This window comes from Vitis riparia, chromosome 12 (assembly GCF_004353265.1).
Source record: "Vitis riparia cultivar Riparia Gloire de Montpellier isolate 1030 chromosome 12, EGFV_Vit.rip_1.0, whole genome shotgun sequence".
NCBI lineage: Eukaryota > Viridiplantae > Streptophyta > Magnoliopsida > Vitales > Vitaceae > Vitis > Vitis riparia.
This window is the reverse complement of record NC_048442.1, coordinates 21,773,097-21,800,451: the sequence shown is the minus strand read 5'-3', so window position 1 is coordinate 21,800,451 and position 27,355 is coordinate 21,773,097. Positions and strand designations below refer to the sequence as shown.

At 36.3% G+C, this 27,355-nt stretch overlaps 1 protein-coding gene across 4 annotated transcripts in view; it reads left to right on the top strand.

The window, feature by feature from the left end:
- Positions 1-7,580: 7,580 nt before the first annotated feature.
- The window catches only part of LOC117926536 (WD repeat-containing protein 26 homolog), a 33,642-nt gene continuing 13,867 nt past the window's right edge, over positions 7,581-27,355 (top strand). The window contains exons 1-2 of one of the 4 annotated variants that reach the window (XM_034845653.1): positions 7,581-7,684; positions 12,474-13,369. In XM_034845653.1, coding sequence (XP_034701544.1) covers positions 12,572-13,369 — 798 coding nt within the window. In that variant the 5' untranslated portion in view covers positions 7,581-7,684; positions 12,474-12,571. The other 3 variants (XM_034845654.1, XM_034845655.1, XM_034845656.1) reach the window with 3 other exon arrangements.

The following is a 27,355-nucleotide window of genomic DNA, read 5'->3' as shown; positions in this document are numbered from 1 at the left end:
GAGGGTTTTTCACTCTTGTACATAAAGGTGTTTTGGTAATTATGTGATGTTGCATAGGGGATAGTGAACAAGTTATTTGGAATGTGTTAATTGATTAATTAGATGGCTCTGTGTGGTTAATTAATTAATTAAGACCTATTTTAGTCTAAATTAAGTGACTCAAGTCTTTGTGGGTTCAAGTCACTTAAGCCTAGTAGGGGAACCCTATAAATATACCTTAAGGGTTAAGGTTTCCATCACTTTTTGGTGTGAGAGTCGTCCTCCACCACCAAATAGAGATAAAGAGAGTGCCTAGAATTCTTCTATTCCAAAAACCATACTATAGAGTGCTAAGATCGTGGTTTGAGTCATTAGACAAAACATCTTGGATGTACGAGACCTCCAGACCCTTTAGGCTTCATATTCATCGAGCATAATTAATTTGAGAACGTCTAAATCAAAAGTAATGTTTTCTAATGACTTTTCTGTGGATTCTAGAATGTTAAAAATTTTATTTTTCCTTCTATTACACAAGATCTAAAGGCCTAAGGTAGTTTGCATGCACTTATATGATCCAAGGTTAGAAAATGGAGAGATATAGGGTTCCCCACATAATGACCATAAAGTAATGTTCAAATTCATTAAGAATGATATTTTTCTCAAGGTTTGGAATTCTTAAAGCTATAATCAATGATGAAGGAACCTGTTTATATATATAACACGCCCTTTACGAACTTATTGCACAAATATGGAGCCAAACACAGAGTTTCTATACCCTATTATCCCCAAACTAATGGTAAGTGGAATTAGCCAATTGTGAGATTAAGGGAATTTTGATGAAGATAATAAATTCCAAAAGTAAGGCCTAGTCTTTGATAAAGATCAGGTTGGGATGAGTAGGAAATATGATTTGAATGAATTGAAAGTTTCAAGGAACGAGTCTTATGAATGTGCATAAAGAACAAGGGTGAAGACCAAGTTTTATAAATATCACACATTGTTGAAGGGGAAATTCCATCTAGGAAATAAAGTGTTGTGTGATTTTAAGCTTAACCTTTTTCTAAGTAAACTATGTCAAGATGGACAAGTCCATACATTGTCAAGGAAGTCTCACCTTTAAGAGCCATTAAAATTTAGAATCATAAGACTGGTAGTGAATTCAAAGTAATTGAGGAGAGACTGAAATACTATGTGGGTAGGTTTGATGAGGAAAGTGAGTTTTCCTTTAGCGATCCTAGTTCTTAACTGACCATTGGAAGTCTAGTAGGTTATAGTATTTATTTATTTATTTATTTTTAATTTCATTTTAACTTGTTTTCTTAGGAGTCATGTTTTATTTTTAATAAACAAGCCTAACTATGAATGAAGTTGTCTTAAGAATGTAGGTGATTGAAATTGAAGTGCAACCATGATTATCCAGTTGAAATAATGAATGCATCAACAATCCAATTACCCCTATCTCCTTGTTTCTACCTAACAAATACTATAAATTTTTTTGTGGGTTTCTTTGAGGTAGACTAATTTGAAGTTAATGTAATTCAATTTCACTTGCTATAGGAAAAATACATGGATAGTTAGGTGGTTGGCTTGAGAAATCCAAGGGCATTCTATTACTTAATTTTATACATGAGTTATACATATGAGCATATGATACTTAGTTATGTCTTTAAGAGAATACCTTCTATAAACCAAAGTATATGTGTGTGTTAGAGTGACAAGTTGAATTGGAACACTTGAAAATACTACTTAAAAGCTAGAAATTTGAACTTGTTCTGAAGAGATTAAGGTGAAACCTAAGGGGTTAGTGACCTTGAGTGGTCAATTAATCCCCATTTCCCACCCGAAAGTGATTTCCATGCTATTAAAATAAAAACTAAAAAAAAGTAATTTCCAAGAGTCAACTTTAGGCAAAAGGTTTCACATTTTATTGAATTATATTTTAACATTAGAGAATAATTCAATACCTTTTTCCAATAGAAGAATCAGTGTTGAATTGTACACAAAAAGTTTGGACGCTTATCATTTTGAAAATTAATGTCAATACTACATTTTTTGAAATATTTTGACCCATGTTTGTAAATGCAACTCATCATTTCTATTAAATACAAACCAATACCTAAAACGATACACCAATTACAACTCCGAAGGTCCAAAAGTTTTAGGTTGTTATCGAAATGCAATTTAATATGGTTTAATACATGAGAGCACATTTCAATACTACACTTAGAGACATTCAAAGTTTTAAAAGGTTTGGGCTTGTATTGAATGCAATATGATACTATAGTGTAGGTATAAAAAATTTTTATCCTTGTCATAGTTTCTAAATTTCCAATCTAAGACTTACCGAATTTGACTTTTTTTTTTTCATATTTTTTGTATATTTTAGGAATTTCAATAATGTTTTTTTGATGGGAACTCAAATAATATGCTAGGGTAGGTCTAAAAGAACCTATTTTAGTGTATTTGAGGCACTCAATACCAGCCTAATTTTAGTTTATTGTCATCTACTTAGGAAAACTCATTTTAATGTGTTTTATGATATATTTTTTTTATAGGATTAAGGTAGGCTTAGCACATTTCCAACACTTAATGAGAAATGAAGCACCTAAGAGAGGTGCGCTATCATTGATAGTGCACTTCATTTTGTGCGCGACTCCTTCGAAAGTGCACTAAAGGGCAACAAATGTAGATGACACACTATTAGAGCATCGACCTAAATTAGACACTTAAAGAAGTGCACTTAAGCTTGTGCACCATTAAGTGGTGGTTTGACTTGTAGGCTTAGGGTCATGATCCACATTATGCATCCCAACTAGCGCAATGAAAGAACTCTGCTCAAAGTGAAGAGCATCATAGTGAATAGTGCACTTCTCTTAGGCGTCCTAACAATTATAAGTTATCTAAGTGCACCAAGAATAAAGTGCACTACCCAACCCCAACTTGCATCCTACTCACAAAACTGACAACCATAAGTATGTTATTCATTCATCAATAACCCAAGTACACATCCACAACCTTAGGTACACAATTTTCCTCAAATAAGCAGAGCACCTCCTAATAATAAAAGTGTGCTCTCTCCTCCAACTATGAAACACACCCAAATAACTTCAATCTCAGTGCAATGCCTTGATAGCTCCACTTTATGCACATTATCTTCCAACCATTCACACACTCATGAATGTTGCACAACAAATAATGTCCCTGTAGTTTTGACTGATCCATCATTATCACTATGTTGTCACATTGAAAAGACATGAAGTGTAGCCAACTACTCCATGCTAACATCTCTTGATTAATGGTTGCACCCCTAGATTAGTAGCCAACTACTTCACTTATGGACACTGAAGTAGGTTGCCTTACTTTTAAATGTAAAGTATCCAATTCCATTGAAACATTTGGTTCATTAAAAAAATAAGAATTAATCAGTTTTCATTTTTTTATTATCAAAAACCATGTTAAAATTTATCAATTATGAGTTTTTATCATAAACCACATCATTCATTTCCAATTCAAGTAATGAGTCTTCATAACCATTCTCCTCATGAAGATAAGTATTAAAAAAAAAAAAAATGAGTTTCAAAAAATATGACATCCATAAAACAATTTTTTTTTTTTAGATCAAACAACGATACCCTTTTCGTGTTGGAGAATATTCAAGAAAAATACATTTCAATGCTTATTGGTTTAACTTACTTCAATGATGATTATGCACATATACAGAAAAAAAAAACCTAAAATTTTAAGAGGTAAATCAAAGATTAAACGTGACATTGAAAAACACTTTTCAAACATTTCTATTGGTGTCTTAAAATTTAAATTTCTTGAGGGTATTCTATTGATCAAATAAGTGGCAATAAGAATAGTTTTTCTAAATAAGTATTTAGGTGTTTTAGTTATAAACATTAAAGACCTAACTAATTTTAAAAGATGTTTATTTTTCCTTTTTGCCACTCCATTTTGTTGTGGAGTGTCAAAACAAGAGCTTTGAGGTATAATATCATTTTCTAAGAAATATGTGCTCAAAATTTTATTGAAATACTCTTTTTGATTATCACTTTTGAACACTTGTATTTTTTCTTGAAACATGGTTTATACCATAATGTAATTTTTTTTATAAAAAAAATTGCTTAGCATTTGATTTTTCTTTGAGTAAATAAACCAAATAAACACTTATATGATGATCAATTAATATTAAGAAACATTTTTTTTTCCATAAATTGTTGGAACTTTATGCGAACCCCAAACATCACTATGAACAAGAGCGAAGGAAATGTTGCATAGGGAATGATGCATGATGATATTTTGCGATTTGATAAATATGACATTGAAAACAAGATTGATTTTTATTTTTGAATAACTTTGGAAACAAATACTACAAAGATTGAAAGTTAGGGTAACATAACCTAAAATGTCATAATATTATTTCATTGCTACTAGATTTAAAAAATGATTTAAGACTAGTTATTTGAGTCTTATGAACTTGTTTGCACAAGTTACTTCCATCTTCAAAGTAGTAGAATCCATCATTTTCTTTAACATTGTGAATCATCCTCCTTGAATCCATTTCCTATAATTCACAATGAGTAGAGAAGAATTTGACATAGGATTTTAAGTCATAAGTGGGCTTGCTAATAAATAATATATTACAAGAAAGATTTGGAAGATGAAATACATAATGAAGGATAAAAGATTTTGAAATAACTATTGATCTTTTCCCATCAATTGCTAAAAGTGAACCATCGACTATCTTTATTTTCCTATTTCTTGCACATAGACTATAAGAGGAAAATAATTTAGAACACCCAGTCATAGGATCAAATGCACCAGAATCTATGATCCATAGACAACTAGAAGTAGTAAATACTAAATACATTAAATGCAACAATTTGACAATAGTTACTTTTTTGGGTTAAAAAACAAGAAGAAGACACATTGTTTGAGAATTATGTGGATTGAAAAAAATTATACAATTAATCTAGTTGTTCCTTATTGAAAGAAAACATCTCCATAGTTTCTCCCAAGCCACTACACTCCTCAACTCCTACTCAAAAAGCCTTTAGATCATCGTTTGTTTAATTAAATGATCTCAACTTCTAGTTCTATGGTTTTTCATGTAACTCCTAACACATTTCTCTAGTATGTCGAGGCTTATGGTAGTGATCACACTAAATCTTGTCACTTCTTTTATTGTGTCATGGTTGTTTAGGTTGAGTAGACTAATTGTTTCTTATTACTAGGAGAGAAATTTCAATCATAGGTGGACTATTTTCTCCCATCATCACCTTTCTTTGACCATATGCTCTCCTTACTCCATAAAACACCGCTAAAGAGATGGTAGTGGTTTTCTGCTAATAATTCTATATAACATTATCTAGGTTTTTGTTTAGTCCTACCAAGAACGCATACACTCTATCATTCTCAATTATTTTCATATACCTTACATTATCCTTTGCATAGTCCCATTCTTCACCATAACATAGGTCTAGCTCTTACCATAATGCTTTCATCTCATCATAATACTCTATTACCTCTCGATCTCTTTGTTTTGAATGCCACATCTTTGTTTTTAGTTCAAAAATTTGAGATGAATTTTCCAAGTCTAGATATGTCTTTTACATGAATTCCTAGACTTCTTTCGTAGTAAAGAGAAGCATATACGTTTTCCCAGTCACTAGCTTTATGGAATTGATGAGCTATGCAATTGCTAACGAGTTCTCGAACCTCTAAGTCTTCAATGTTGGATCATTGTTGCTAGTTTTGTTGTCTCTCCTATTAGGTGGCCTAGCTTTCCCTTGTCATTGATCATAAGCTTGATTGATTGCTTCCATTTTAGGTCATTTTTTACCATTTAGTTTGTGAATGATCAATTGAAAAGATGGGTTTTCAAGTCCATTAAGGGTTACAATAAAAATTGGAGGTGTACCTATACTACTAGCACTTGAGGATGTTGTAATCCTTTGCCTAATCATGGTTGTTCTTGTCATCACTATTTCCCAAAAAGAGACCTATGCTCTATTACCATGAACACAAGGTAGAAGGAACAATAGTTTCTAATTAGTTTTTTCATTTGAAAAATTATAGATAAATAAATAAATAGGCTAAGTTAGCTTAACCATGTAACTAACTACCAAGAATCTAGTAACTAACAAACACAACTCTAGGATCTAACTATCAAAATGCCTAAATATCTTACACTGGTTAGTAATAAGTTTATATTTATTAGTAATAAATAATAGAAAAACATAGCAACAAACTCCTAATAATTTCGAAATAATAATTATTCTCTTACATTAGAATCTTGTGCAATAATGAAAGTACCATATTTAAATAAGCATATTTATTTGGAAAGTAATTTCATGAACATTCATCTTTTGTAAGGATAACTAAATATTTCCATTTTTATTAACATGTATCCATATTCTCATCCAAACATATTAGGGAAATAAAATATGTATAGAAACAAAATAAAATGACTCCTCACTAAGGGATCTTGTAAGAAATATTTTTGGCAAATTCCTTTTGGAATCAAACATCCAAACACTTTCCAATTATCTCCATCTAAGCTTGTTGTCAATACCTAGATCTAAAATATGCTCAAAAGCAAGGCCAAATCGCCAAAACTATGGTGTAAAAGCCAAAAATTCATGGCTTATCGATTGCAAAACACTTAAGTGCTCGAAAGAGCCACTCTAGAATTGGGAGCAATTGAGCATTCGAAGGAAACTCTCAAGTGGTTATCGTAGCCCGTATTCTACCATTAATTTTCTAAATCTTTGAATGATGATCTATGCTTTGACTAGGATCCCAAAATGGGATTTGATCTCAATCATATCCATAATCTTTGAACTCTTTTATGTATATACGTCTCTAAAAAAAAAAAACCAATAGAAAATATAAGTAGACTACAATGCTTTAAAAACTTTTATTGAAAAGAATATCACCTAATGTTTATACGATAATGATTATGGTAGAAACATTCTTAATATATAATATTTTTTTGGTAGTACTTTTATAGAAAATGAGATAATGTTTGAATACAAATTATAAAAGTGATATTAACAATGTTCTTTAGAATTTGTTTGTTAGTGATTTTAAGAAACGTTTTTAATATTATAAATACTTAAAAAATTTTATTATTCAAGTGTTAGAAATATTAGAAACGCTTTTTAGAATCACTCCCAAATAAACTCTTAAAATTATTTTATATAATAAAAAAGTGATTTCTATATAAAAAAAACAACTATTTGTTCTTAATTCAAGAATCATTTAAGTGATTTTTTAGATTTTTAAAATTTTATCAAATCTTTATTTTTTAATAACAAAAATAAAGAACATTTCTAATCCCCTTAAAATCACTTTTAATTGATAAAATTGAAAGATATATATGAGTAAAAGTTTTTTAGCTTAAAAACTCAATCTGAATAAAACATTTTTCACTCAAATGTTGAGTTAGAAATTGAAGATTTTCCTAGAAAGATTTTTTTTTTTTTTTTAAAATTAATGGAAAGAAATGATGAAAACTAAAAAGACCTTACTCCTTGGAATCAACCGAGTGATTTTTACATGTTCCACTCTCTCCCCTCAATCCCATTTTCTATATAAGCCCTTTGGGTTGGTTTCCTCCACGCAAGGGGTACTCGGCCACTACCTACAAAGGCTACCAAACACTGTCCAATCTCCCTGAGAGCCCTTCTCCATCGTATGGGTATGACTTCTCTTTCATGCCTGTGCCTCTTCATTTCTTTATGATTTTTTTTTCTCAACACCATTTCAATCACTGATTTTGCCTACCTGTATTACCATTAATGTGCCGACAAAAGAGAAAAATGTAAGTTCTTGTTTGAAGAACTCGGGTCTGTCAATCTGCCTTACTCATTTTTATACCAATTGCTGTTGGAATTTTGTTTATTGTTTTCTCTCTTCAATTCAATCCCTTTTGTTCTGAATCGGTGTCAGAGAGAAATCCCTTTGTGGGTCTTCAAGAATCTCGTTGTATTGTGGTAATCCAATGAATAAAGCCCCTTTTCTCTCTCTAAACCCTTTGTTTTTGATAATTTTTCTCCCTTGGGTCGCCCATCACGTGAATCTGAATTGTTCTGATGGTTTGGTGGAATAATCTGGTGTTGATTGTTAAATTGATGGAAAATTTTGGGGTTGATTTTAGGGAAAGTTGCTGCTACTTCTTCCCCTTGAATGCTTGATTTTACTGGTGAAATCGATGAGCTTGAAGAGCTGAATTTGGACTGTTTGTGATGTCCTCTTCATATTTTGTTGTTTTCTAGTGCTTTCTTGCTCTGTTATGGTGTTGGGGATTTTGGAATCGAGTGGTTGCAGGTGTGGCAACAGAATCATGCCTTTCTCAAGAGTTCTTGGAACCGATTTCATGTTGTTGTTGGTCTTAATTGATAGATGGTTATAAGATTCTTTATGTTGATTGTTTCTGATCTGGGTTTGGAGCTATTTTTCTAAATAAACTGTATCTAGGTACACAAATTGCTTTGTCTAACCCTTTTTGGGTGAATATTTTTGTGTTCAAGGCACAGAAGACCTCTGAGGCCCTGTTTATTTGTGATTGCACTCTAATCTGTTCCATGGAGTGACTGATTTGATAAAACTTGGTTATGTTATGATTGTACAGTAATGTGTTCCATGAACTGAAAAAGTTCAGTAACTCATGTACATTTTTTGTAGCAAGATATGGTTGATTTGATAAACCTTCCATATGGGTTTCTCAGTGCTATATCTTTATTTTTCATGTTATTCTCAATAGACTTGAATTGCTAAAACTTCACTGTTTCACAAAAAGAACTGTTTCACTCCTAATTTACTTGACTTTGCATGTGTAATGTATATAATCAGATCAAAGGCTTTTTTCCAAGGAAATATTTCTGGATATATGTGTATGGGTTAGTGATTGGGATTTTTGAATTGAACAGAAGACTTCCAATCTCTGTCAGTATTGCTGTTTGTTTAATTTAGGGGTTTAGTCAGCTCATTTATGACACAGGGTTCTAGTGATATCATTTTGGTCTTATCCATGCATAAGATGTGTTATTTCTCATTGTTCATGCCGATCAATTGCCTAAACTGGACAACTAGTCAGTGAACTTGTCAATATCCTTAGAAAGACAAGCTTGACCTTTGGTTCTCAGTCGCACAAATTGAATAAAGCAACCTTGAAATTTTCATTTATTGGTTGATCTGTAATCAAGTTAGATGATGTGCAATTTTGATGACTGAAGACTTTGATGTATCTACTCTAAGAAACTAACTATGGTTAAAGATTATGGCAGTACATATTTCTACGGTTATGATCTGATTATTGTATTTTGCGTGGAATAATGGCGACAAGATGGTTTAGTTGTTTGACACTGCTCTTGATTGCAAACTTAGAATACCATATTGCAGCTAAAGACCAAAAAAGCAACCATTCTCAATGACTTAGTTTCTCAAGCACTGCAGGTTTGCCCTATTAGTCTATTACTAGATCACTTCCTCTCTTCTCAGAGTTCAATGCAACATGTAAATCAAGTTGCATAGTCTGTAGATTATCAGAAGTAGAAGAAAGGATAGTTACTTTCAAGAGCTTAAAATTCTCTTCATGAGATATGAAATGATAGAGTAACATCCTTATCACTGCTGAGAATAGAGGATGTAATGGATACTTCATATCTTTAACATTACTGAAGAAAAGGTTCGAAGAATTATCTTCATGGAAAGAAACCAAGAAGTTGCAAACAAGGTTGTCATCATTCAGCAATGTTAACGCTTGACAGACTTCAGAGAAGAGGATGACAATTCCCTAATTGCTGTTTTTTGTGTGGATGTGCAGAAGAATCTGTAAATCATGTCCTTATTCACTGTATAGTGGCTAGAGCCCTTTGGGAGTTAGTCCTTGGGCTTGTAGGTGTTAAGTGGGTCTTTCCAGAAACTGTAAAGGAGGTCTTATTTAGCTGGAGAGGTCATTTTGTGGGAAAAAAAAGGAAAAAGATTTGGAAGTCCATCCCGTTATGTATCTTTTGGACGGTTTGGAAAGAAAGGAATAGATTAGCCTTTAAGGGGGGTGTGCTACATATTTAGAAGCTAAAGAATTTTTTTGTTTGTAATTTGTGGGGTTGGGCTAGATTGGATATTGAAGATGACTCTCTCTCCCTTCTAGGCTTTCTAGAGTGGCTAGCATCCACTTAGGAGTGAGGTCTTCTTGGTCTCTTTTGTTTTTGTTGTGAGGCTATAGCTGCCTTGTATATCTCCTGTATGCTGTGTGGCTATTGGCCTCTCCTTTAATACATATTTGGTTTACATATCAAAAAAAAAAAAAAATCATTCAGCAAGAACATAAATGAGGGAAGGAATGACAAAGATATACCATTAGTTTACCAGTCTTCTCAGAAATGCAAGGGCAATCTATCTTCAATGATTTTGTGGGTAGAGAAGGCCATAAACCCTTGGAAAACAAACTTTCAAGGATTCCGATTTTCTTTAGATGGCAATCTAGAAAGCTAATCATAATTCAGGGAGGCTGCATTAAATCTTCATGACCAAATGTTGAAGGAAATGTGCTCGCTCAGGAATCTCAATGGCCTACTAGGGGATGTATTCTCTCAGGAACATCCACAGCCATTTTCCTACTATGGCAATTTTCCTGGACTTTATGTTACCGAATTCAAAACCCCTCTTTAGATTTAGGCTTACATGCAATCTGTCATTGACTGTGTGGTCTCTTTTCTAATCCCCTGTGCTGACTGAAGGAAATCTCCTTGAATCTTCTCATTCAGTTGACCAGTCTGACTGGAACCTGAAACAAGGGATGGCAAAAAAAAAATGCAAACAACTTTCTTTGGGTCAAGCTCAAGCTTAAGTCCTACCTATTCCAAATTAAAGCAAGCAGACTGAAAAACAACCTTTGTAGACCTCTACAAGATATGGGCTTTACATATCTTTGCTGGAAAGATATTATTCGATAATTGTCTTTCTGTTTCATTTTTACTTGTTGACTAAGCAGTTAGGATTTGGACTTAAATGGCCAATTACTGCACAAACCAACTCTATGCTAGATTATTCGCGTAGAGAATTTTGAACTAATTCAATCATTAGAACCATGTCCAACATATAAGCACAGATTTGGAACATTTTCCAATGTAAAACATGACTTTTTCAAATAAAACTCTTCTTTGAAAATGGTGTTGGCATTGCTCTAGTGAAAGAGATTCGTTTTGGAAGAAGATCATAAAGGAAAAAGATTGGGGAGGAGGAAGGGGGTTGGAGATCAGCTGAGGTGAGAGACTCTTATGCGGTCGGGTTATGGAAAGCCATAGGTAAGCAGTGGGATTTCCTTGACACAAATGTCTCCTTTGTAGGGGTAGTGGGAATAGGGTGAAGTTTTGAAAGGATAATTGGTGTAGTGAGGAGCCTTCATCTATGTTATTCTCGTCCTTGTTTGGCTTATTCGACTTGAAAGAAGTGTGGGTAGCTAACTTTTAGGAGCAAAGAGGAAGAGGGGAATTGGAACTTCTGTTTTGATAGGAATTTGAATGATTGGAAGTTGGTTATCATGGAACGATTCTTGTGTAAACTCCAAGGTTAGTCAGTGAATAGGGGGGAGGAGGACAAAGTAGTGTGGAGGGGCAATAGTAAAGGGAGTTTCTTTGTAAAAGTGTTGTATTATCTTTTGGAGTCAAATTGTGCCATCCCCCAATAGAGATTATTTAGAACTTTTGGATTCCTTCGAAGGTGAGCTTTTTCACCTAGAAGGCTTGCTGGGGTAAGGTGTTGACTTTAGATGAGCTCCAAAGAAGAGGGTGGGCGTTGGTCATTAGGTGTGCCTTGTGCAAAGATGAGTCAAAATATATTGATCACATTCTCCTTTATTGTGATAAGGTTAGGATATTATGGCATTTGGTGGTCTATTTTCGGTATTCAGTGGGTTATCTTTGCATCAATTAGGGAGACTCTTCTAGGGTGGCATGACCATTTTGTAGGTAGAAGGCACATGAAGGCTTGGAGAGCTGGTTTTTTAATGTATTTTTTGGACTATTTGGAAGGAAAGAAATAAAAAATGTTTTGAAAGTGAGGAAATATTAGACCAAAGACTCAAAAGCAATTTCTTTAACAATCTATTTTTGTGGGTTAAGGTGTATATAGGTGGAGGCTCTATGCTTTTGTTTGATTTTATAGATTGGTTGGGTTTTTGGTGATGGAGTAATTTTTTTTGTTTCCCCTCTTTTCTGTTTTTAGCCTTTTGGTGGTCATTGGATATGATTTATGTACTCTTGTGCACTAGTTGCACTTTTTAATACATTCTCTTATTTATCAAAAAAAAAAAAAAAAAAAAAAAAAAACTACTATAGCTGCCTCTTGGTTATGCTATTTTTAATTGTAGGTTATGTAAGCATGGTAAGATGTCTTTGGGTTTCCTTTGTTATTACTTATAATTAATACCTTCTCCTGGTTGGCTTCTTAATATTTATAATCTTATTGTTTCTTATGCTATGTAGGAAGTTATTACTAGATTGATTGGAGGCATTTGAACAAAAATAATCCCCCCACTGTCTTTGACTTTGTGTGATTATATATGGGCTGAGGTGCACATTTCATGGGAGGTGTAGATGATGATGAACCACCCTCAAAACGCATGAAATTATCTTCTGGAGAGTTGAGAGGCCTTCCCAACGGTTCGTCTCTTACAGAGCCCGTGGGCGGCTCTTTGAGAGACTCTATGGCTTGTTCCCTACCATCTGAAGAGAACGAAGAGATGGTTGGTTCTAGAGGAATTATTAAAAGAGTGGAATTTGTCAGAATCATAGCCAAGGCATTATATTCTCTTGGTTACACAAAGAGTGGTGCTCGTCTGGAGGAAGAGTCAGGAATTCCCTTACACTCTTCTGTGGTCAGTCTGTTTATGAATCAAATTCTTGATGGCAATTGGGATGAAAGCGTGCTCACATTGCATAAAATTGGTCTACCAGATGAAAACATTGTTAAATCAGCATCTTTTTTGATATTGGAGCAGAAGTTTTTTGAACTTTTGGATGGAGAAAGGGTCATGGAGGCTTTGAAGACATTGCGAACAGAGATTGTTCCTCTTTGCATTAATAGTAGTAAAGTCTGTGAGCTTTCTTCCTGCATTGTGTCTCCTTCACAGTCTGCACTAGTTGGATGTCATAGTCAAGGTGCTGTAAGGGCAAAGTCTCGATCAAAGCTACTGGAGGAATTGCAGAAATTGCTTCCCCCAACAGTTATGATACCTGAAAGAAGATTGGAACATTTAGTTGAACAGGCGCTTGACTTGCAACGAGATGCTTGCATGTTTCACAACTCTCTGGAAGGGGAAATGTCACTATACACTGATCATCAATGTGGAAAAGACAAGATTCCTTCTCGAACTTTACAGGTTAGAAAATGTACTCCTGATCTGAGCTTTTAAAACCTGATATGCATGCAAACAATACTAATTTTGATTATTTAGTCTAATAATACTGCGATAATTTGGAACTTTTTCTTCAATTATAGTGAGTTACATGGTACTAGCAAAACAAAAATAATGGAATAAAATAGTTTAGTGTTATATCTGTCAGTTTCTTAGCCTTCAGGGATCTTTGCTTATGTTTGGATAGCTTCTACTCAGTATAATATAATTGCAATGTGTTGGTTCAGCGTTAAAATGTTTGAATTGTGGGATTTTTCTATTTCTAGGTCCATCGTTCAGTTGTTTCATAAAGAAGATAGTATTATTATTTTGATATGTGTAATAAAGGATGCATGTTAAGGTGCTAAAAGGGGGGCAAACTTAGTACCAGGAAGAAAAAGATGATCTTTTGTTCATTCAGAAATATGCTGACATTGTCATGTTGAAGATGTAGGATGGAAGGATTTGTAGGGATTTCCACTGGCTTATCAACTCTCATAGGAAGTTAGAGTTGGTGGGATGTTTCTTAGTGGTGGGCAGTCATAGTTGCTAAGGCGATGGTGTGTACTGATTGTGGCAAAGGCAATGGTGGCAACAGTGGTGGTTCATTAATGGTGCCTAGTCCATGGACAGCAGACTTTCTAAGGGATAGTCAATGTAAATCAATAATCATCTGAAGATGACCCATCATCTTGAGAATTGGTAGTGGTAGTGAATGTGGAAAAGGTGGCATGGTGATTGCATGTGCCATATGGACCCTCCAAATTATGTATCTGTATCAGGTAGGATTTGATATGACAAAAGGTTTGAATATGGGATATGTCCTTTGTACCTGTTGGTTGTGTATGTACCTAACAATTGTGACCAATAAAGAGAACAAGAAGAACAAGATTCTAATCCATTCTGAGAAACCTTAAACTCTTAATCTGTTTCTTTGTTGCTCATGTATGCATAAAGCACTGGTGTTGGACGTATATCCCATATTCGAAACGTAAATTGCATTATTTAATAGCATTGATGTTTTCCTAGATATGACTATTAATTAGATCCAACACCCACACATATACCAAGATTGGACATGTGTACCTAAGTCTTTGTAACATGGGTGATGGTGCTAATGCCAATAGTGTTTCTAGGTAATTCCTCACAATTGTGGATTTATGAAATGAAACCTTTTTGTTACTGATTTGCACTAAGTGCTGTTCCAAACCCTCGAGTGATTGCAAAATCCTTGTCTTCTCAAACTTAAAGAAACATATTTAAAGTTGGGATTCTAAAATCCTTTTCGACCCTTAAAATATCCTGTCCTAAAACTGTTGTCTAAAAAAAAATAAAATAATTGTATGATAGGTAGAGGATCACACACTAAAGAGTCAAAGGATCTAGCTCCCTCTTTTCCAAGGAATTTACCTTTTGGTTAGCCAGTTTAGCACTTAATAAGGACACAACCATTTTTTATTTTTTATTTTTATTTTATAAATAAAGAAAAGTAGTGTGGAAAATCCTCCTCATATGCCCCTCTAGGTACCTCTATTCCTTGTAGAAACCAAGAGATAAACACTACTAAATTCCTCCCTGGTATCAAATGCCAGGTTCCTAAAGGCTAGGCCTTTTTAAAGGCTTTTAAGAAGGGATAGGGTTTTTGCTAAAATAGTCATCCCAATCCCAATTGATCCAATGAAGAATCCTATGGTGTTTCCCTTTTTTTTCTTTTTCTTTTTCTTTTTCTTTTTCTTTTTTTTGTTAACACATCTAGTACCCATTTGGGCTAGGATCTCTAATTATCAAATATCAAAATTTTGCATACTAATCCCCATAGATGAGGGATTATTTTATTGATTGTAACAACTCACCTTTGACTTTCCCAACAAATATCTAACCTATCCATGTGAATAACATTCATAGGAATGCCTTTAAACTTTTTAGTTATCAAAACCAAATGAAATCTGAAAAAGCAAACATTATCCTACATATCCCCTATATGTGTTTATATTGAAAAATTTATGATCTTTATCACCTATTTCATAATAAGAGAAGCATAGTTCCATAAAAACCACGGTTCCTTTTTGTTTCCTACTGAAGTGCTCAAAAGATACTGCATGAGAGTGAATTCTTTTATATACTACTGGAGAATCTGGGTTGAAGAAAATGACCTTAACCATGAATCCCAGTAAGTTTGTTTTTTTAGTAGGCAAATAGGATAAATGTATTAGAAGATGCCTAATGAAAAAAAGGGGGCATTAACCTAATACCAAGAGGTGTACAAGGTGCACCAAGGCTACAGAAAAAATAAAAATAAAAAACATCACCTACGGCTAATCCATGCATATCTGCAAAATCAAGCGAAGAGTAGTTGATTTCTGCTCAAAAACAGCTTGCCTAAAGAAGCGAAGACTTTAAAGAAGTCATTAATTGACAAGAAAGTTCTCTTAGAACCGTAAAAACTCTTCTATTCTTTTCTTTCCCAAATAGTTTAGATCACAGATAAAGAAGTTGTCTTCCAAATCAATTCCTTTCTTTGAGCCACACATTTATTGTGCAACTCACTAAGGGTAGCACAAACTTTCATAGGAAGGATTCGAACCACCAGAAAAATAGAAAATAGTGAAGACCAAAGACTCGATGAATCACAGTGGATTAGAACATTATCTGTTGATTCTTCTTTATGCTTGCAAAGACAATACCTATTCACCAAAGTCAACCTTTTTCCATAAGATGATCAGTTGTGAGAATTTTACCCCAAGTTGCCTCCCAAGCAAAGAAGCAAACCTTAGACAATACCTTAGAAGCTCAAATCACTTTTGATGGGAACGACGAGGGAACTTCATAATACATTGACTTGTATGATTTGATTTAGAATATGCCTTTCCTTGAATGCCTTCTACAGTAATGGTCTACAAAGTTGACCTGAAAGGATGAACGTACGCCAAGCTCAAAGTGCACAAAACCTCTTCCACCATCTCCAACATGTGGTCAAAGCAGCTTCTCTTAAATCTTAGATTCCAATAGGGTGTCATTGTTGCCTTGACCTCCTAACGGTCCACCACTTAGCACCTTTTTGAATTGCTAAAGCAAAAAGAGCTGAAAAGCTCTCCTTTGACTTCATCTCCCTACACTACTCATCTTCTAAAATTTGGTTGTTTGACCATCACCATTAAAGATGCTCTTTCTTACTTGAGAATCTTTTTTTTTTTTTTTGATAGATAATCAACCAAATATATTAGAAAAGGCTAAAAAGCCGCTTGTATATAGGGGGTATACACAAAAGCCCAAAACAAAGAGCTGAAAGAAAAGAGGGGATAAACCTCGCCCACCCTCAAGTGGCCGCAAGCCACTCCAAAAAGCCTAAGAGAGAATAGGTTTCCTCACCAATGTACACCCTAGCCCAACTCCACAAGTTACATACAAATTTTTTTTTGAATTTCTGAATATCTAACGACCCCCCCTGAAAGCTAACCTATTCCTTTCCTTCCAAACCGTCCAAAAAATGCACAACGGGATGGAATTCCAGATCTTTTTTTTTTTTTTTTCCCCACAAAAGAACCCCTCCAACTAACACCTCTTTAATTGACTCTAGGAACACCCACTGAACTCCAAAAATGGCGAGGACAATCTCCCAAAGAGTCTTGACCACTGTACAATGTAAAAGAATGTGATTCGCATTTTCCTCTTCACAGCCACATAAAAAACACCGATTAGGGAGCTGCCACCCCCTTCTTTGAAGCTTATCCAAGGTGAGGATCTTCCCCCACGAAGCTTCCCAAGCAAAAAAAGACACTTTTGTTGGAACCTTATCCATCCAAATGCGTCTGTTCGGGAAAGCACAGGCTGAGGAGCCAATCAGCATTTTGTAAGCACCCTTAGCCCCAAAAACACCATTGCCTTCCTGTTTCCATCTCACTGAATCCTCCTCAAGAGAAGTCCTGAAGTCCCTCAGCAGATTCAGCATATCTCCTATCTGATCCAGCTCCCAATCATTGAAATCTCTAGCCAAGCTGAGATTCCAACCTCCTTGACCCAGGCTAGAGTCCCACATTTCACTTACTTTGGCATTCCTATGACCCGCCAAGGTAAACAGCTGTGGAAAAGTTTGTGAAAGCGCCTCATTGCCACACCACTTATCCGTCCAGAACAAAACTCTAGTCCCCTTCCCTACCTTAAAATCAATGCTCTCCCAGCACCAATCAGCCTCCTTCATGATCTCCTTCCACAATCCCACTCCATAAGACCCACAAACTTCCTTAGTCCTCCACCCACACCCCTTTTGACATATTTCACCCCTATCACCGTTTTCCAAAGATTATCATTCTCATAGGCATATCTCCACACCCATTTGCCCAGCAAGGCTTTGTTCAACAAGTCTATCTTTCGGATGCCTAAACCACCCTCCTCCTTAGGCCTGCAGACCACCTTCCAGTTAATTAAGTGAGCTTTCCCCTCCAAGCTTCCCCCGCCCCCCCCCCCCCCCCCCCCCCCCCCCCCAAAGGAAATCTCTTTGGATTTTTTCAATCCTTTTTGCAACAGACTTAGGAATGTTGATAAGGGATAGAAGGTAGATAGGTATGCTGGCCAAAGTGCTTTTGATAAGAGTAATTCTTCCCCCCTTCGAGTAATTCTTACTTGAGAATCTTATGAACCTCTATTCAGTATTTATCTTTTTCTAGAGGTTGCAGTAGAAAACCTCCCTACCTATCTTGGAGCACCAGCTCCCTGCCATCTCACCATACTTTCCCATAAGGACTCTTCCAATGGCAATTGTGATCGCAAGAAAATCTACATAACCATTGCCTAAGTAATGCCTTGTTCAACACTAATAGTTTTGCTTATTTGTAAACTTCTTCTTTTGGTCTTCTTCGAACACACTGTGCTCCACTTGAATAGATGGATCTTTCCATTGGAAAGCTCTCTTCCTTATAAAAATGTTCTTTGAATTTTCTCCCATCTAAGTTGCATTTTCTTTGGGATTGCTAAGAAAGACATGAAATAAATTACGAGGTTAAAGAGGGAGCTTTTAACAAAGTGAGTCTACCACCCTTTGAAGAGACACAACTTCTTCAAAAAGGCTAATGTTTTTTAAAATATCTCCTATACTACATCCCAAAATGTTTCTCATACATAAATATTTTGTGGGGAGCTGACCCCCACACTACAACTAAAACTCAAAGCTAACTGCTCAGCCTCCTCTAATACCATTATTGGAATAAGCTTGCTCTTTTCAATATTTAGTTTTAAGATTGAAACAACTTTGAAACACAAAAACACCCATCCCAAGTATAATAATTGCTCACTACTAGCCTTGCAAAAAGGGTGAGAGTCATCTGTGAAAAGAATAAGAAATATCAATACACTCCTATTCCTTTCCTCTTACTTCAAAGCTATTAATTTTTTTGTTTTTTGATAGACAAAGACATTGAATTGAGAAAACGCCAAAACAGGGGGCGCACCCTACGTAGATAGGTAGTATACAAAAAGAGCCAAAACAAGGCTGCAAAAAGAAAGAACAAACCTAGAGGGATAAAAAGCTAGCCGCTATGCCAATCACCCAAAAAATTTAGAGAAGAGGGAGAGTCTAAATCCAAAAACTGTTGAGACCACTCTAGAAGTGAACGGAAAAAGAGGTTCCTCAAACTTTGGTCTAACAACTCTTCCTCTTGGAACATTCTTCGGTTTCGCTCTCCCCAAATACACCAGGAAAGACAAATAGGCTCCAAACTGCTCTCCTCTTTTTCTCTAGCCCCTTAACTTTCCTTTTTAGAAGCAGGTTTCTCACTAAAGCCGGGAACACCCACACTAGCTATTAATGAAGCTTCCATTCATGACTTGGTCAATGATACAGCTCATGGCCTCCATAACTAAAATAAATAAGTAGGGTGAGAGAAGATCTTCTTGCTCTAAGCCTTTTGAACTTTGAAAGAAACCATTTGGACTCCCACTCACTTATAATGAAAAGCGAACTGTAGAAACTTAATCAATCCACTTTTGGTGGAAACACTTATTGTTCATCATAAAAAAAAGAAAGCTCCAATTCACATGAGCACAAGTCTTTTCTATGTCCTATTTTTAGGTTAATTTTTTGTTTTGGAGTTGCTGGCTTCATTAGCAATCAACATTGCTTCCAAAATTTGCCTATCCACAATGAAGGCACTTTAAATATTAGATGTAACCTTACCAATAACCTTTTATGCCAATTTACCCATACTTTTGCTAGAAGCTTGTACACCCTACACCTAAACTAATAGGTCAAAAGTCCTTAATATCTTGTACCCCTATCTATTTAGGGACAAAGACTAAGAAAGTGGTATTAAGACTTCTTTGGAACAAATAAGAGCCATCTAATTTATGGAGAAAACTCATCTTCTTAGTGTAGCTTGGCAACTTAAGGAACCTAACATGTTGGGTAGTGAAAATTTCAACCGAAGTATTGTGTGTTAGAGCATGATTTACATTGTGCACTCATGTCCTAACAGGATATCAGAGATTTCAGTGTTAACATTTCCTTGTGTAGAAAACCCTGTGATGGCTGAGTAGAAAATGCTTTTGCACTTGCAGCCATCCTTGCCAGCGATGGTTCTGCAAAGGGGAAGTTGCTGGTTTGGGATTGAATCAAAATCTTTTGAGATTTTGTTGGAGCAAGTCAAAGGGGAAGTCGGCTGGCAAGATAGTGGAGAGAGGGGTTGTGGGTTTTCCACTTTGATTAGATTTTGTGACTAGCCCGATTGCTGGAAGGGGTAGAAGCTTGTTGTGAAGGGCAGTCTCGAAAATCTTTCAGTATGGGGTGGAATGAAGGTTGAAGGGGCTACAAGTTGGATCTTAGTAGCAATAAGGCAGGGGGCTCCAGAATGGCTGGGTAGAATTGTTTTTCCTGGGGTGTTAGGTGTTGGATTTGGATGGTTATCCTTGTTCTCTTTGTTTTCTGTGGTGTCACAGTATGTATACTACATGTGTACATTGTTGAGCCCTTTGGGCTTTTAATATATTCTCACTCTTTACCTATAAAAAAAAATGTGTTGGGTACTGAAAGAATAATTGTTTAGAAATTGACCAAAGTTATAGCATAAGAAGCAATTTAACTATGTTGGAGGAACATCTTTTACAATTAGTCATTAGTCATTAGTATTATTGTGAGGCCTCCTAATTTACAATTAGTCATTAGTATTAGCCTTTTTTTTTGTGTGGGATTTCTAGTCTAATTTTTCTAGGTAGAAGATGGGCTCGGCCTTATTAGAGGGAGGGCTCAGGGGCAATGGAACACCTTTCATTTAAAGTCTGACACATCTCATTAGGGGCCATGTTAGGAAAGAAAATGTTTTTTTGGACCACAAGAAAGAACTAAACTTTAGTTATTTTCTTTGGTCTTTGAGGCTTCTTAGGAGGAAATTTCTAACAAATAAGTGCAATGGCCTTCCAAAGGCGCCAATGTGACCATTTGATTATATTATTGACGTCCCACCCATTAGGATGTGTCCCCTAGATACTTAAAATAACCTGATGCCTAAGGGCGAAACCTTCTTTAGGGAACCTTCATAGCCACTTCTTTAATAAAGCAGGGTTCCTCAGACAAATTTTCCTAAACCTTAAACCATCAAACTCCTTACACTTACACATTAGATCCCAACTAGTAAGATGATCTCTTTTACTCTCGCCAAAACCAGACCATAAAAATCTCTTTGCAATTGTCCAATCCTTGATGCTATTAATGCTGAAATCTTGAAAAGGGATGAGAAGTAGCTTGGGATGCGAGACCAAAAAGATTGAATTAGAGTAATTCTATCCCTTGGGGACAAAAAAGTTTTTTTTTCACCCATCCAATCTCCTAGAGACTATCAATCACTAGATCCTAAAATGAGCTTGATTTTGGATTCCCCTCTAAAAGAAGACCCAAATATGTTAAAGGCCAATCAAAGTCTGAACATTCAAGCATCAAAGCCATCCTAGAGATTTGATCTTGACTTGTGTTGAGTGCTCTTATTTAGATTGGTCCTAAGCCCTGACAAACACCCAAAAACCAACGATATTAGCTTAAGAGTTTGCAAATATTCCAAAGAAGCTTTAGAGAAGCAAATATTCCAAAGAAGCTTTAGAGAAAAAGAAAGTGTCATAAGCAAATTATAAATGAGACACTCTAGTCTTATTTTTGCCCATTATGAACCCCTTAAATAAACCTCTCTCTTCAACTCTCAACAACCTACTTAAAATATCAATAATAATGGTAAAAAGAAAAGAGAAAAGAGTGATTTCCTTATCTTAAGCCTTTAGATGCCTTAACCCAACCCTTGATAGTTCCATTCACTATTACTGCAAAACTTGTTGATGACAAACATCCCCTCATCCAAGACCTCCATTTTGAACAAAACCCTTTTCTTTCAAGTATATGATCCAAAAAGCTCCAATCTATATGGTCATAGGCTTTTTCAAAATCAATTTTGAAAATTACCCTTTCCTCTTTTGATCTCCCTTACTCATCCACCGACTCATTGGCAATCAAGACAACATTCAAATTTGCCTCCCTTCAAGAAAAGCTCTCTGGGACATGAAGGTGGTATTGTGAAGGACTTTACCTAACCACCCTGATACGACCTTAGCTATGATCTTGTGCAAGTTAGTGACTAGGTTGATATGTTGACTATTTTTTGGCATTAGAGCAATGAAGGTAGCATTGGTACTTTGGTTAGTTATCCCATTAGTTCTTGCATTTATTTTCCATCATACTATTCAAATCAAAGTTAGAAATGCAATTTGATAGAGTTTGCTACTACCTATGCTCCCCTAACCTCGAAAGGAAATGGTTATCATGGCACTGATGCTCCTAGGAGAAACCCAATCTAGTCTGACTAGTTTGAATTATCTTTCCCACAATGCCAAAGTCCTCGGGTAATGTAAAAAAGAGACAATCAATCGATTCACCACTCCTCATACGTGTAATGTAATAGTTAAGACTAAGAGCGCTTGTAGCAAGTAGTTGGTATTGGTCTTTTTGCTTGCCACTAACCGTGTAAAAAGCTTTGATCTTAGATAAGGTTTTAGATTGCCATATGAACTTCACTTGAGAGAAAAGAGATGGGGCTAGTTGATTGGATAGGGTTGAAAGGAAAGATTTTACTGAGAATATGCTTGAAGTAGATAAAGACCAAGTTCTAGTTCGGGGATAAACAATATCAAGTGCACATGAGAGATAGAGTACATGAGTCTCTTTGTTTGACGCCTTAGTTCATCAGGTATCTTCCCATGCTCTAAGTAGTCAATCAATGATTGTCGCCAATCTTCGATGTCAATAGTTAGCACTGATGTAGTGTTGACCTCTTCTTGTTGCAATATTGGTAATGGTGGTAGTACCCACCTATGGTAGACAGGGACGTGTATAGTCTCATCCTTAAACAATGCCAAACTTGTGACTAAATTAGCTAGAGCATCTGCCATTTGGTTCTCTTTTTTGTAGAACATGAACTAAAGAGATTTGCTTGAACTTTTCCATAAGTCCTCAATCTTTGTGTTTGTGAGATTGCGATGGAAATTAAGGTTCTAAGAAAAAGGATAAGAGGTGCAAAGAAGAGAATAAATTAAGGCATTTCTAACTATAACCGTATAACAACTCTAAAGAGATTTGGAAATTGAAAGTAAAAGACTTTGATTCTCCCACCATAAGTCTTCACCAAAAGAGAATCCTTGCCCTCTTTCCCACCGCAAAACTAGTACGTGTTGAGAAATCTTTGAACACCTGTGCGATTGCCTTCTAGGGGTATCGATGTTGGGATGAGTCCCATATACTCAATATTACCTTATGCCAAATAGCATCACACTTCCTAGGATACCTGTACAACCATTTTCCTAAGATAGTTCTATTTCTCAAAGAAATCTTCTCTAATCCTAAGCCCCTTTCCAACTTGGGTTTGTGCACTTGTTCCCAACTAATGAGATGGTCCATCTTTCCTTTCCCAACCCCTGACCAAATAAAATCTCTTTGCATTGTCTCTATGTTTTATGCCATTACCAATGGAATCCTATATACAAAGAGGAAATAATTAAGGATGTGAGACAGACAAGATTGAATTAGGGTTATCCGACCTCCTAATGACAAACAAACTTTTCTCCATCCATCTAGTCTCCGTGAAATTCTATCTATTACTGGATGCCAAAAAACATTAGCCTTTGGGTTCCTTCTTAAGGGGAGACCTAAATAGGTTAAGGGCCACTCAAAAACAATACATTCAAGCATTGAAGCCAAACTAGCAATCCCATCCTGATTCACATTGATGTTAATGAAAGTGCTCTTGTCTAGCTTGAGGTTTTTCAAATCCCCCATACTAGCTCTTGAGACAAAGATAATATCATTTACAAACTGCAAGTGGGTCAACCTAGGTCTACTTTTCCCTACTTGGAAGCCTTCTAATGGGTTGCTGTCCTTCGCCCTCAATGTCGTCCTACTTAAGATGTCAACTTTAAGGCATCTCCTTATGGTGGTATACTTTTGAGTTAATAAAAATAATTAAATTTGAATGATAGTAGAATATGAAATATACAAGTGTATCTTCTACAATGGGAATTAACTTTATCCAATTATTTAGCAATGTGGGTTATTTTGAGATTAAAAATCTAGATAGTATTTTTTTTTTCTTTTGTTCTTGATAGGCAAATAGCAAATATAAATTAAAAATGTCTAAGCAAAAGGTGCAACATCATGCACACAATGTATACATTTGATGGCAACTAGAAGCATGCTTAAAAGAGAAACACAAAAAACAACTTCCTTCTCGTTATTTTAAGTTAAACCCAATCAACAAAGTCAATCATTGACTAGGGATGGTCACCTATGTACACTCTAATTTATTCCAAAAAATAATTATGAAAATGGATTTGATCTTCTCATCTGACTATTCCGAATCTTCAAAAGACCTCCTGTTTCTTTCCTTCCCCAACATCCAAAACAAACATTGAGGGACAACCCTCTAAGCTTTTTTCCGCTTCTTTCCCATGAAAAATCCATGCCAACTCAATAAATTTCCTCTTATAATGGAGTGCATCACCAAGCTACTCAAAAAAGAGAGAAAACAAGTGGCCATGAGATGCTAGCTTTAGGATAATGGAGAAGCAAAGGATCAATTGACTCTTTCTCATTGTTGCACATGCAACATCAATTACGCATCATCTATTCCCTCCTTTTAAGCTAATTTTTTCACATCTAGATAGTATCTTCAGAAAAACTTCTACCATGGGTATCAACTCAATTTTTTCTTTAGCTCTAGAAGAAGGAAACACCACTAGAATTTCGTGTTGAAATTGTCCAAGGATGTTGATATTATCCAGTACAACCAAAGCTAATGCAATTTGCATCTCTTGAATGGCTAAAATGTGGGCAAATGCCTTCCATCATGTATATATGGTTGTAATTGTGTTAGATCTCACCTTTCCATTAGCTAGTGGAATGAGATGTATTGTTTCTTAAGCATCCACCAGTGTTTTCAAAGGTGTTGGTGAGGCTCGCTTCAGGGCGCGCCTTGAGGCAAAGTGTTCCCAAAACGTGTTGAAGCGTTCACAAAAGTGCTAGACTCATAAAAGGTGCACGCCTCTAGAGTTGAAGCTTATCTAAGGCACACTTCTTGTGCGCCTTCAACGCATCAACAGTTGAGGCGTAGGCCTTAGACATGTGGGTTGTTGTTAACCAAAAAGCCCGTGGAAAGTGCAATCAAAGGAGAAAACACAAAAAAAAAAAACTCTAATTCTTAATTCACTATTGGTGAACTATGGTAACGACTCACGCTGGCATAGATAACTTGGACATCTCCCCATTGCTCCAATGAGATCTCTCGACATGGTCCTCAACTCTTCTTCTCCCTCTTCATTCTTAGTTCTCCCTTCTTCTCCTTTTTCGTTCTCTATTCTTTTCTTCTCTCTAGTTCTAATATCTTATTTTCTCCCAAATTGGTTTTATAATTTATTTTTCATTTTATATTGCTCATTTTTTTTCCTATTATTTTTTTTTCACACCTATTAGTTTTTTCCTTATGTTTCTGTTTTGTTTTGGTTTTTCAAAAAGCATCCCGATCTCTTTGTTTAATGAAGCTGGCCTTCCCCTCCCCCCCTCCCTGTTTTCTATGTAAAAAATTAGCAAACTACTAATTTCTTTTTCCATAATTGATTTTACAGTAAATAGTAAAAAATTTTAGATAATTGATTTTTGTAATTTTCTTTAGTTATTAATTTTTTTCAAACAACAAAAAAATTAGACAATCAATTTAATAATTAAATTATTTAGAATCTGAATTTGTAGACTTTGAACTTCATTATATAATTGAAATTTTATTCTTTATAGTCTAAAAAAGGTTATGAAATTAATTTCTTCGTGGACATTGTACAAAATGGAGGAGAGAAAGAGAGAGAGAGCGAGAGCGATGGAGGAGAGTGAGAGAGTCTGTGTGCGAGCGAGGGTGTAGAGAGCGAGTTCCGATCGGGGTCTCGGAAAAGCTTGAGGGGGAGTAGCTTCGGAGTGGAGTCGAAGACTTTCGAGGTCGAAGTCGAGGAGAAGAAAGGTAAACTGCAAGCCACTATTGTGGAGAGGAAAAGAGGGATTTCTTCGTGGGTCAAGCTGGGACCAGAGAGCCTAGGGCTCTTTCTGGAATGCATGCTTCTTTGCATAAAAGAGACGAGAACTGGAAAATGGGAGGTCCTATTCGCTGGTGCGTGATGAGAACAAAGAGGGGTGTTTTCTCCAATTGGGCGTTGTGGATTTGGAGAAGAAAAGCTTCAACATCTTCATTCCCAAAGGCAGAGGGGTAAAAGGTGGCTGGTCTTCAATGGCGGAGACGTTATGGAGCTTGGGGGTAGCCACGGGAAGGAGGGAAAGCCAGTAGGATGAGGCGATGCGCTGAAACCCATTTTGGGAAAACCTTAGCGGAAGTGGTCCAGTTGCCGAGGAGCAAAGGCAAAGTAGTAGTTAGGGTGGAGGTTAGAGAAGAGGATTTGAGCATAAATTTGAACAAGCTGGTCCACTGCCTTGTTGGTTTCTGGAACCCCAGCTCGAGAAGTGATGATTTGAAAAGTTGGGGGACCTAAATGGCAAAAATTTAGGGGTTGAAGGGCAAGCTAGGGCCTGCAAAATTGGAAAGGGGTAAGGTTTTGCTAGAGTTTGAGTTGTTGGCAGAAGCTAAGAAAGCTCTCAACTATGGAAAAATCTCGGTTAGGGGGCTTCTCTTGCGCCTGGAGAAGTGGAGCCCTGAGACGGGGTGCTTGGTGGAAGGAGAGAAAAGAAGCGAGGCCTGGGTGAGGATTGTGGGTTTACCCGTCTCGTTATGGGATCGGGACATCCTGAGAAGGGTAGGGGAGGAATGCGGGGGTTTCTTGGCAGTCGTCACCCAAACGGAGAAGCTAGAGGAACTGCAGTGGGCCCGGATTCTGGTGAAGTTAAATGGCGAAGAGCTTCCTAATGTGGTGGAAATCTGGGTTGAAGAGGTTTGCTACGCGTTAACCTTGTGGTGGGAGGTTAGGTCGTTAATGAGGATTTTTCTAGTTGGTAAGTGCGGGAAGAAAGTTGTAGCAGAAGAAGAGGTTGGGGGTGAGGTCTTTGCACGCGTGATGGAGGAGGAGGAGGACTCTTGGCTCGAGGCCCTGGTTCAGTCTTCCGATGGGACGCAGGGGCAGATGAGCAGGTCGGGGTGCCCTTTGGTTCTTATTCGGAGCCATGACGGGTCGTTGGGTAGGCCTTTTGGAGGCGTGTAGCTGTTGGGTGGGCCCTTTAAGCTGGGCCCAGTAGAGGACACACAAGAGTCTTATTCCGGCAATTGGGCCCGTTGGGCCAGGCCCAATTTTGACTGCTTCGAATGAGGTTGGGTCGCCTTTTAATGAGTTGAGGTCTCTGAAGGACTCTGGGTGGGCCAAGGCAAAGGAATCCAACAAGGAGTCTGGGCCGGAAGAGTGTTGAGGCCTGTCCCAGCCTTTGCTTGAGGGCAGAGCCCAAGTTGGAGGGGTCTTCTCATTGGT